Below are 12,425 nucleotides of genomic sequence, written 5' to 3' on the forward strand. Positions count from 1 at the left end.
AATAATGTTTTTCACTCATTTTAATTATGAAAAAAATTTAGTTACGAGGTTTACCCAGAAAGGGGACGATATTTTTTACAGTAAATAAAATTTTCTTACAAGTTATCGTTACCTAAAACTTAGCGATAATCAAAATTTATAGGAAGTAAGGATTGGGAGTGAGTAAAAAATAAATAAACAATGAAAATTTGTTGTGTGACTGCTAATTTTATTATCCTTTTGTTACAGCCAAAGTCCGAAAGCAGGCCGAAACGTGTGATCACAGATGGGTCGGTGAAATATCGTGCGGTTGTTGTCCTCAACGAAGCGTGCAAATTTTTTTTTAATCGAGTCTTCAATTTCTAGATTCCAGTATCCAGTGTTCCAGTGCCCTAAACAAATCAGTCATACATACATAAGTCCACCGCACTCATAAAAAAAAAAAAAAAACTTACCATTGATTAGATGTCCGTCGTTGCCGTTTGTTCGGTGTGTCTTTAATCCGACTACCGTCACTGGACACGAGCCTAAACGCAATTTCCGTGGGTTTTCCAGGTCCTGTGGTACCTGATGGCACGTTCATCAGTATTTTTTTGTCTTGGCGATTTTCTTTTGATTTACGTCTCACATTTAAATCCGATGATACCACAATCTCATCGAACGCTTGACCAATTACCACTACAACAGTTTTTTTTTTATTATATAAATAATCTACAGTAGAAAATATATTAATTAAAACCATTACTTACATTTTTTGTCTGTCGGTAGCTGACCTTGAACATTGACAATTACGCATACCGATATAATTATAAAAAAAGCCAAAAGTTGCGCCATGTTCGGGATAAATGTCGGATGGCCTAAAGGTTTTTTTTATTTTTTTTCTAAACAAAAAAAAAATATATTATATTTCAAATTATTGATGCTCGCGAAATTGACTCTCCTCCAGTAAAATAATAGACAGACTGATCAAAACTATATACGTCAGCAATAGTTACATATATGAATTTATCACAATATATGACAATCGAGCAAAGTAAGAGTTTGCGACGAGGTCACTTGTGGTGAACGTCGATCGCGTAACAAAGACTCGAAATAAAAAAAAAAATATATCAAGTTACATAAAAGTGAGTGCAAAAAAAAATGTTGATATTAAAATTGTATTTAAAAATTTTGAAGTTGCATTTAAAATTTATAAGATAATTTTATTTGGAGGTGAGAGTCTGGACTTGTTCACTTACCGACACTACCCCGAGATAACTTTACGAGACGACAACCGCACGAGAAATGCGAGCAGGATTGGAACGAAGCCCGCGGGATCACTCTCTTCCTCCCTGCAGCGACTATACCAGCAGCATTTCGCTCACCAGAACAGGAACAACACCAACGACAGTACCACTCGTATCGGGAGTTGTGTTTTTTAAAAGATTACATACACAGACTGTAGGTTGTTGCACCGGACGAACCACTTTCTATTTCATTTTTTTTAATTCCCGTCTTTCCTCCGTCTCTTCCTCTGCTCTCTGCTCTCCCGTCTTGCAGCCGAGCACTGGTACATCTCCGATGCTGGAGCATGATCGAACAACGACGGGTTTACCGGCTGACAGGGCCGTAACCCTTTGCTTAAGAGAATATCATCCTAAATTATCCCTAACGAATTTACAGAGCTCACATATATATCACTCAGCAACATATCGCCTGGATGGCTTTTAATATTTTTATTACCTCATTATTTTCATAAATTTATTACCCACTATTTCAACTCGTCACGTCAGTCGGAGCTCATATAGACAGGACTGAATTATTTTTTAAAGTCTCATAAATCGGTAGCAAGTACTCCGGTTATTTTTTACCCTCTGGATTTTAAAAATATTTATATAAATTACTTACTGATGTACTTTTTATAAAACGCTCCGGAATTTTTTAAGTAAAAAATCTAAAGTGAGTTTCCGAGTGTGCGCGTTCTTCAGCCCTTTGTGTTCGTCCCTCCCTCGCCCTTCTGTCTTTTTAATATTTTTTATTCCTCAGACTTTCTCTTTGATTTTTACTCCTCATCCTCTCCCACTTTTGCCAGCAAAACTCTTGCCGATTTTATTTTAAAGAACATCTGGTGCTGGTGGCTGTGGCCGGACAAAGAACTCCAATGTACTCTCTTGAGAAATCTTAAGATTCGTTTGGTTAAAGAAAAATCGAGGTTTTTAAATGCACGCAACTGCATTTTATTTTTTTATTTATAAATACTGTATTACATATTTTTTTGAATAAATTTTTTTTTTTATCGGGTGAGCTTACACTTATTTATAGATTTGTTAATAAATAGGACGCACATGGATTCGTAATGGACGGAGTGATTGATTTGATGATTGATGAGTAGTTTCGGCCAGCCGCTGTCAGACGGCTAGTAGTCGTAGCTGCAAAGAAAAAAATATATCAAGTAAACAATTTATATGGATTTTGGTCTTTAAATTTAGATGGTAATTTTATGTATAAACAAAAAATAGTAATTGGATTTATGGGATAATGGGTGTCGAAACAAGTTTCAGTTATGATGTGCAGGAAACTGAAAGCAACTTTTAATCCCGGCTGCCAGAGCAGACCTGGATGACTAAAAAATGTATGCTCCGATGGATCAGTGCATAAAAATTTATGTTCATTAAAAACCGAGGCAAAATGGACCTGGGAATGATTTACATTTATTTTGACTGAATATTGTTCTCAATTACTCGGTAATCATTTTTTTCTGAGGCACCGCCAGTTCTTTTTTCGATAATTTAAATTACTGTATAATTTCATTCCAAATTTTGTCTGGACCTGTAATGAAATTCCGATAATTTTGAGAGAAAAAATTTTCCAAACAAATTGAGAACTCCAAAAATTTTTTTTTATTCTGATAAATTTTTTGAGTGACCGTTTTACCCCAGAGACTTGTTTTTATTAAAAAATTCATAAAAATAACTGAAGAAAAAAAAATGACCACATCAACTCAAAATTTCTCAAAATGATTTCTTGGATTTCGAAATTTTGGGAGAACTCTAGCTCCAAAAATTGAATCAAACCCAACAATTTTTCTATTTTTTTACATAAAAATTTGAATTTATCATGAAATTTCCAAGAAATCTGTCGAGCTCCAATCATATACATATTTTATGAGTGAATTGGCAAGTCGTGAAGAGCGTAACCGATGATATTAAAAAGCGAGTGTCTCTCACCCTCTCCAGCTCTCTTAGCATCCCTTTAAAACAAGTTTAGCTGTCTGGCCGCGGCTGGTTGTAGTCGAGTATGGAGCAGGTCTTAAGACTCAACCAGGACGCTGGTGCCTGAGAACCAGCGAGATATTTAGTCCCTCTCCTTTTCACACGTCCAGACGAAAAAGCATTCACCCCGTCCCCAGTCCCTAGTCCCCAGTCTGGGTTCTTACGGGCCGTACACCAGAACAATACAATCCCAGAGACCAAGACCATTAAACAACTCTCACACACAAACTCTTACAACCTTTCCGACTTAAAAGGGCACATAAATAAATACACTTAGTGGGTATTTACATACAGAGAGAGAGGAGAGACTATTACATGTGCGCGGCCAGTTCAAGTCGCTCTTATGATGATAAGATTTATCGTCTCTGCTTCGTCCTTTTCTTTTTATTCAAATTATATTTTTTTTTAGTTCGTTGTCCCTTTGCTCCTGTCTTATGATATATTTTTTTCGAATTTTATTTTGAGAAAATTAGTTACTTCAGAAAAGGAGAGCCATTTTGACGGCCAGAAGAAGCCTGGGCAGCGCTGAAAGATGCCGAGAAAGGTCCGAAGTTAAAAGTTGCGCTCTGGGCATTCGCTTGACTGTTGGATGGACCCAAAGATCCTGCGGATGCTGTGGCGAAGGAGCCACCTTGATTGTTCGGGTAATAACCCCCGTAGTCCGGTCTCGAGCTAAAAAAAAGTAAAATAAATAAATAAAAGGTAAAAATAAGACAAAACTGTGTAGCGTGAATAGCAGGGGAGAAAAATATACCGGGGATTAGTGTGTAAGAATTTTTTTTTCCGAGTGTGTGAGTATGTGTGAGTGTGTCTGAGCGAAAGGGAGACGAGGGAACGAAAAACAAGAAGAAAAAGAGAGTTCATTAGCATTGTACGTTCAACGAACCCAAAGCCTCCGCCACAGCCGTGACCTCGACAGCCGTGACCTCCTGAAAATCGATGGTGTTTTCGTTTGTGGCCAAATAAATTTCGCCCTTGCGGACCATCGTCGTAGGAATCGGAATCTAGTTTATAATTATTTATTATTAATTAGAAGTAACGAATTTTCAAATTATTTATAAAAAGCTCACAGTCGTCTGATGAGGGTCCAGGAAAAACAAATGGCGCCGGTGCTGCTGATAATTCACTGACAAGTTCACAGATTAGAACAAAAATTAGCAACAGTATCACTCTACCCTTCATTATTTTTGGGCGGGTACACCAACGTGTTTAAAGTCAAATCCACATCTGACTAAAAATCTACGCGTACATTTTATATATCGCATCCAAGTGCTGCTGACTCTTCCTATTCCGGGGAAGACTTTTGAGAGTTGACGGCCTTCTGATTCAGGGCCGACAGCATCCAAGAGCACACTTACAATGCACAACTTATATATTATTTCCATAACAAAGCTGATAATTTTCGAAATTCGTCATTATTGTTTTCAAAAATTTATTTATTAAACTTTAAATTGCATCAACTCCTAAAATATTGAGTTTACGAAAAAAATTAAAGAATCATTTTTTGTAGCAAATTTAATTTCTTATAAATTTGATTCAGTGCAATTTCATCGTATCTTTGATAACTAACTCGTAATTTCGATTTGAAGTTCCCAGTTCTTAAATAAGTGAGAAAATTAATTCCGTTAATATTTCAGCGGCTTAAAATTTAAATTCCGGCTAAACTATTGAAAATATGACAAATATATAAGAATACATTTTTATAGGAAATTAAATTTCCTACAAAAAAATATTGAATACATTTGTCCGAAAAATCAATCGTTCGGGCGAAATTTCAATTCGAAGTCAAGAATAAAAGTTTACTTAATTTTTCCAAATTTCGATCAAAATTTTGCTGTAAATAATTTCTGTCATTAATTTTATGAGTTTTGATCATCGATAAAATTCGAGTGACAGCAGAAATCTATAATACTGGAGTTAAAAAATTCAGGTCACGTCCGTATTAATTTAAAATAACTTTTTATTATATTTATTGTCTGACAGCTCAAGATCAATCGATGAGAAGTTCTGCCAGCTAATTTTAGTTTTAAATTGTCACTTTATTACCGCATCACTAAAAAACAATAGTAATAATAAAAGTAATAATAATGGTTACATAAACAGGAAAATAAAATAATTGACAGCAATTTATTATTTAATAGTCTTTATTTATCAAAAACATCACAAAAATACTAGTAAATAATTAGTAACTAGCAATAATAAAAATTCAATAATTATTTATAAATAAAAAAAAAATCACGGTAATACTCTAAAAATATAAAAACATTGCATAATAATTATTATTACAAGACAAAATCGGTATGAGTCTTGGGATTTCCGAAGGGCACTGAAAAATAACGACTACTTATATTAATACGTACTGGTATATTAATATATATAAAATAAAAATAATATTTAAATGTATCTATGCATATATGTACGAGTATTTATGATCGAGGTATCGGCTTCAAGCCCTGACACGGCGTTTATTCTCGTCAAAACAGGTTTTACAAGATTTTAACACCATCATTATTTGAATGACGCTGTGAGTTCTTTGTGTTTTAAATAAAACATGAAAATGATAAAATTATCTCTAGAAGTATTTGATTTACAAAAAAAAAATTTTAAATTGTCATGGAACAACTTTCTGCAATAAACATTCGCTCTTAAATCTAAAATCTAGAACCTGGAATCTAAAGTTTGGACTCTGGATTCTGGATTCGAGATTCTAGAAAACACTTCATACATTTAATTATAGTCTTACGATATGATAATTATGTAATTAAAAGATTAGTCCGTGAAGATAAGCATTTTTGAAGTGTCGACGGCGGCTCTGGCGTCTGCGGTGGCCGAGCTTTTGGATCCAAACCCTGGACCAGCGACTGCTTTTGCTTGGGCATTGGCTGTTGCTTTTGCGTTGCCGTAAGCTCCGGCATTGGAATTGGCAGTTGCACTTGCGTTTGCATTTGCACTCGCACTTGCATTGGCGTTGGCGTTGGCACTGGAGCTGGGACTATTTTTACCGTATCCAGTTCCAGGTGGTCTATTGTAATTTCCGTAGCCTCCTGATGAGCCTGTGGCCCCAGAATTGGCAGTGGCTACGGCATTGGCGTTTGCATTTGCATTGGCATTGGCGACAGCTGCGGCATTGGCAACAGCGTTGGTATTGGGATCGACATTTCCAGCTCCGTAATTGTCCGGAGTACTTCCAGCTGGATTGCCGTAGGAGTCAACGGCTCCTTGACCACCTGCGTTGGCAGTTGCAACTGCGTTGGCGTTTGCGTTGGCACTGGCATCAGATCCATCGCTTACATTTGGAAGCTGGTTGTTGTTGGAGCCGCTGTAATATCCCGAGTCACCTTTTACGTCAGTGTAACCACTAGTGTCGTAACCACTGTTTTCAGTTTGGTATCCTCCGTCTTGAGGTCCAGCGACGTTGTAATAGTTGTTATCAGGTTGGCCGCCACCATTTGCATTTGCGTTCGCGGAAGCAGAAGCAGAAGCATCAGCTTTGGCATTGGCATCTCCGTAAGAACCAGAGTCTCCGTAACTGGGCCCAACATTACCGGATTCGTAGTTTGTGGGTTGAGATAGTTGAGTCAAGAAGGGATTTCCTGCGCCGGTATTGGAACTTCCTGAACCAGCGTTGGCATTTGCTGAGGCTGATGCGTCTGCTGGAGCTGGGCCTCCGCTACCGTACTTTTCTCCGAAAGTACCAGAGTGTTCGTAAGTAGGAGGTGTTAATCCGTAATTAGTTCCGCTAAAGTCCCCATAATTCGTAGGCTGAGACGATTGAGTCAAAAAGGGATTACCTGCCCCGGTATTAGAACTTCCTGAACCAGCGTTGGCATTTGCTGAAGCTGATGCGTCTGCAGTTGCTGTAGCTTGCCCATTACCAGTTGATCCTCCGTAAGTACCAGAGTTGTCATAATTCGAGCCTGATGTTCCTCCGTAAGTGCCAGAATTTCCGTAATTGTTTCCTGTAGACTGTCCATAGTTCGTGGGTTGAGATGGTTGAGGTATAAATGGAGCCCCTGTACCAGTATTAGAATTTCCTGATCCAGCATTAGCATTTGCTGAAGCTGATGCGTCTGCAGTTGCTGTAGCTTGCTCACTACCAGTTGATCCTCCGTAAGTACCAGAGTTGTCATAATTCGAGCCTGATGTTCCTCCGTAAGTGCCAGAATTTCCGTAATTGTTTCCTGTAGACTGTCCATAGTTCGTGGGTTGAGATGGTTGAGGTATAAATGGAGCCCCTGTACCAGTATTAGAATTTCCTGATCCAGCATTGGCATTTGCTGTTGCAGACGCGTCTGCAGTTGCTGTAGCTTGACCAGTACCAGTTGGTGCTCCGTAATTAGGAGCTAATGAACTTCCATAATGACCAGAATTGTCATAATTAGAGCCTGATGATCCTCCATAGGTACCCGAGTTATCGTAATTATTTCCCGTTGATCCACCGTATGATGGTTGAGTTAAGAACGGATTGGCTGAACCAGCATTAGCATTGGCATTGGCATTTGCTGCTGCAGAGGCATCAGCATTAGCAGCAGCTTGACCACCATTAGACCCACCATAGGTACCAGGACTTCCGTAACTGGGACTTGGTGCATATGTTCCTGAGTTACCGTAATTGTTTCCGGTAGCAGAGCTACCATAAGTTGGACCCTGGGACGGCTGGTTCAAGAATGGATTACCAGAACCAACTGCCGCTGGTCTAGATCCAGCATTAGCATTAGCGTTAGCAGCAGCAGCAGCAGAAGCTCCAGTGTTTGCTTGAGAATTTCCACCAGAACTTCCTCCATACGCTGGCCCTTGACTCCCTGTATAGTAACCACTGTTGCCTTTTCCATAGTTACTATTACCAGCTCCACTGTTTCCATAATAGCCGGGATTTACTGAGCCTACTTGTCCTTGATTATAGGCCTGTCCACCATAGGCGCCTTTTGTCGGTTTACTTCCATAAGTTCCTGCGTTTGATCCAGCTTGAGCATTAGCATTAGCACTGGCACCAGCATTAGCACCAGCACCACCAATGAAAGGATTACTGGTATATTTAGGAGCACCATAAGTTCCAGGATTTAATGACTGGCCGTCGTAGGCTCCGCTGTTGTAGTTATTCTTGGCTAAAAAAAAAAAAAATCAAATTATCATCCATGACATCACTACTATTTAAATATCAACATAAACACAGATAATGGTCGTGGAAAAAACATGTCGTGATGTTTACGACTGGAGATAAAAATATAAAAATAATAAATAAAAGCCGGATTTGGAAGGCAGCTCAGTAAAGTATCGATTAAAAGCCAGTGGGAAAGATAATAAGCGAGAGAACGAATAAACGAAAGTATAAAGTCCAGAAATAAAAATGCGATGGAGACAAAGAAGAGTATCGTCATCGACGTGATTTTACATCCAGTGATAAATGGCCAGTGATTAATAAGTAACCTGGTGCTCACCTGGAGCCTCGTCAGCTACTGGCTTCCCGTAGACGATTGTATCTCTTTGCTCACCTTGCGGTTGGTAAGAATCGAAATCAGGCTGGGGGAGAGGATGACGGTGCTTATGCTTATGGGAATGACGAGGGCGGTCTGATGGAAAGTTTGAGGAATCCGTCAGCGTGATGGGTATTAGTACTGTGTTAGCTGAATCGTAAGACTGAGATGTTACGCGCGGGCCGTCACTTGGCACTATTTTTATGAGACCACTTTGTCCATAAGACGGGCGGTTATTTGAAGGCTGGGCCGATCCCGTAGAGAAAGAATTAGCCAGCGCAGCCGCTTGGGCGTTAGATTCACACCGAGAACATCCCGGTTTGGGTGAATTTGTTGGGTTCCCTTCGACGAAGGTTATTGTGACTCTCTGTCTGCCAGAATTCGTTGGAGTTAATTGACTAGTTGGTCCCACTACTCTTATTACATTTCTATTATTATTATTAGTATTCGTATTAGAATTGACACCTGAGTTAAATTGATTATTGGAAACTGGTCGAAGCATAGAATACGTGTTAGAATTAGAGTCCGCAGCAGCATTGGATGTTGCTGATGATCCAGAATTACTTGATCCCCTCTGTTGGCCGCCATAATTATTTGGATAATTAGAATTAGAATTACCATCCGATTGAAATTGGTTATTAGAATTTGGTCGAAGTACAGAATACGTGTTAGCATTAGCATCTGCAGCAGCATTGGCTGTTGCTGATGATCCAGAATTGCTAGATCCTCTTTGTTGCCCGCCATAATTATTAACTGGATTATTAGTATTCGGATTTGTATTAGAATTTAAACCCGATTGAAATTGGTTATTAGAACTCGGTCGAAGTACAGAATACGTGTTAGCATTAGCATCTGCAGCAGCGTTCGCTGTTGCTGATGATCCAAAATTACTTAATCCTCTTTGCTGCCCGCCATAATTATTTGGATTATTAGTATTAGAATTAACACCTGATTGAAATTGATTATTAGAATTTGGTCGAGGTGCAGAATATATATTAGAATTAGCATCTGCAGCAGCATTGGCTGTTGCTAATGACCCAGAATTACTTGATCCTCTTTGCTGGCCACCATAATTATTAATTGGATTATTAGTATTAGAATTGACACCCGATTGAAATTGATTATTAGAATTTGGCCGAGGTACAGAATATATATTAGAATTAGCATCTGCCGCAGCATTGGCTGTAGCTGATGACCCAGAATTACTTGATCCCCTTTGCTGGCCACCATAATTATTAATTGGATTGTTAGTATTTTGCGCATTAGTATATCTTTCATTATTACCACGTATTTCATTAGATCCTGTTAATTTAATTAATTGATAAAATGTATAAAAAAATCTAGTATCATTTGAATTAAAAATATAGATAATTACCTCCATAGTGTCCAGATCCTTGAGCATTGGCTCCAGCTCCAGCGTTGGCATTTCCCTGAGTAAAAGTACCGGTATTAGTGTTACTATGCCCATTATTATCAGCAAATGCATTTGAGTTAGCGTTGGCACTGTTGTAGCCATTTCCGTTTCCATTTCCATTTTCATAGTAGCCATTATTTCCAGGGTATCCAGAGTTTCCTTTGTAGAAACCATCGTCACTATTTCCATTGAATGCATTTCCATTATAAGGGGCACTATTTCCATTGTACGCATTTCCATTATAAGGGGCACTATTTCCATTGTATGCATTTCCATTGTAAGGGGCACTATTTCCATTGTATCCATTGTTGCCATAATTTATGCCTCCAATGCCATTGGCATTAGAATTGGCGTTGGCATTTGCTGTAGCCTGAGCATTTCCATAACCAGTAGCTTTGGCATTGGCATCAGCATTTGCCACAGCAGTGCCTCCAGGACCGGCATTTGCTTTCGCAGAAGCCGAACTTACAGCCGAAGAAAAGCTCAGTGGACCAAGATTCAAATTATTTGTCACAGCTTGGCTGTTAGCTTCCGCTGTGGCGCCTCCATCATTTTTCCCGCCGAATAGACCCAGGGGATCTAGGACTGAGCCCACTCGGTTGATATGCTTCTGGGCAAGATCTCGCAAAATACCTGACCAAATATTCAACCAAATAATTATTGTTATTGTCTATGAAAATGGGAAGATATAAAAATGAAATAATTTACCTGCTTGCGATCTGCTGACTAAAAGCAGCACCAAAAATGGCACAAAACACTCAACTAATTTCATAGTTACTTAGATTAATTATTTGAAATTTGATATCTGTTGTTTGTTTATAAACTATTCGGATGACTTGCGAGACAAGACTGAGGATCGCAGAGGCCAGTCAACATCTTATATACGATACGCGAGCGAAACGTATAAGATGAACAATTATTGACCCATCGATATTTCCCGCTTCTCGTGCAGTAGTGGGATTATTATTTTCGCGGCGTCCAGTCACGGATTTCCCACCCGATCACGGAATTTAATTGCGATATCGGTACTAATCTTTGGTACTGATAGTCTACTAAAAAGTGTTATTACGTATTTTTAAAAACAACTTTTCACATCCACTGGACAATATAATAACTCTGAGCACACAGAGCTACTAGTTCAGGGTCACGGTCCGCTCACCTCGGCTACTTATAAATACATATATATATATATCTACATATATATTGACGCCTTTTTATTTTGGGTTATCCCCAAAGGGGATTAATTATTTGCCACTGGGTAGTGCGATCTATCAATCTACTTTTTAAATTGAAATATTGCCCGCCATTTTTATTGTCAGTAAAAATTGCGGGATCCAGCATTCAAACAATAAGTGTTTTTTTTTTTTTGTTAATTAATTAGTGATAAAAATCTTGCAGACAATAGATTAAGAATTAATGATATTCATTATAGCGAATAAATTAGCATTTAATATTTTTTCATTCATTATTTTCTGAGAAGTTGATGAGATGATTTTACTTGTTCGTCTTATCTTTTAAAAAAATAAAAAAAATGGTAATAAAATATAATTTATTGGTAAATAAAAATTTATTTAATAATGATTCCGTGTAATTGCTGTATAAATCATCAAATTGATGTTGATTTTTTAGAAAAATAAAGTAACGAGCCTTAGCCTTAATGTGATTTTTTTCGCTACCTTGAATTCGATCCTTGTGGTAAAACGCCTCGGGTCATTAAGGGGAATACCCGAAATCCCTTCGCGCACTTGAGAAATAACATGGCGGCATATTTGAGTTGGAATAGAAATTTAAAATATTTATGATTGATGGGAAAATAGATCATGGGATTGATATTTATAAAAATATGTTGGTATGAATAAAGAGATATTAAGTAATGTGTTGTTGGCTTGTATGTTGACATAATGCGATCCGTACACATGTCCGTTGATTGGCGTCATCATTTTAAAAACGGATTCGCGTTAGTCACGTGACAATGAGACACTGGGAAATTACAACCGGAGATTCCGTACATTCGCAGTGTCGATTAATTAATTCATTTAAAAATTTGCCAATCTACTACGGTATCAACTGATAGTTTGTAGTAATGATAATTCTACTTCCTACTACAGGAATTTTAGGTGAGGGAAAATTATTTTTAACGAAATGATTCATTAAAATTTGAAACTGGGGAGAGTGGAAAACTGCCGGAAAAATTTGAATCTGTTAGAGATTTTTTTGAAATTTATGGAAAACAAAAAAAATTAAGAACTTGGAAAATTTTCGGAAAAAGTTTAAGATCTAGAAGATTTTGAAGAAATTTTAGAAACT

The 12,425-nt window shown here is 37.8% G+C and overlaps 3 protein-coding genes across 4 annotated transcripts; all 3 read right to left on the reverse strand.

Annotated features, from left to right (window-relative positions):
• Positions 1–187: 187 nt before the first annotated feature.
• On the reverse strand, positions 188–1,353 carry LOC130671805 (uncharacterized). The gene is made up of 4 exons (XM_057475882.1): positions 1,218–1,353; positions 729–860; positions 435–657; positions 188–371 (listed from the first exon to the last, which is right to left on the reverse strand). Exons 2-4 carry the CDS (start codon positions 811–813, stop codon positions 335–337), a joined length of 345 nt encoding a protein of 114 aa, XP_057331865.1. The 5' UTR covers positions 814–860; positions 1,218–1,353; the 3' UTR covers positions 188–334.
• On the reverse strand, positions 1,218–4,496 carry LOC130671804 (uncharacterized). The gene is made up of 4 exons (XM_057475881.1): positions 4,301–4,496; positions 4,117–4,234; positions 3,708–3,902; positions 1,218–2,387 (listed from the first exon to the last, which is right to left on the reverse strand). Exons 1-4 carry the CDS (start codon positions 4,410–4,412, stop codon positions 2,375–2,377), a joined length of 438 nt encoding a protein of 145 aa, XP_057331864.1. The 5' UTR covers positions 4,413–4,496; the 3' UTR covers positions 1,218–2,374.
• An 860-nt stretch (positions 4,497–5,356) lies between these two features.
• Positions 5,357–10,983, reverse strand: LOC130671446 (uncharacterized transmembrane protein DDB_G0289901-like). Of its 2 annotated transcripts, XM_057475341.1 has the most exons (4): positions 10,827–10,983; positions 10,080–10,751; positions 9,989–10,006; positions 5,357–8,335 (listed from the first exon to the last, which is right to left on the reverse strand). In XM_057475341.1, the coding sequence occupies exons 1-4, from the start codon at positions 10,888–10,890 to the stop codon at positions 6,000–6,002; spliced, it is 3,090 nt and encodes a 1,029-aa protein (XP_057331324.1). In that variant the 5' UTR covers positions 10,891–10,983; the 3' UTR covers positions 5,357–5,999. The 2 variants fall into 2 exon arrangements, with proteins under 2 accessions (XP_057331324.1, XP_057331325.1); XM_057475342.1 differs by lacking the exon at positions 9,989–10,006.
• Between the last annotated feature and the right edge of the window lie 1,442 nt (positions 10,984–12,425).

Source organism: Microplitis mediator, chromosome 7 (assembly GCF_029852145.1).
Source record: "Microplitis mediator isolate UGA2020A chromosome 7, iyMicMedi2.1, whole genome shotgun sequence".
Lineage (NCBI taxonomy): Eukaryota > Metazoa > Arthropoda > Insecta > Hymenoptera > Braconidae > Microplitis > Microplitis mediator.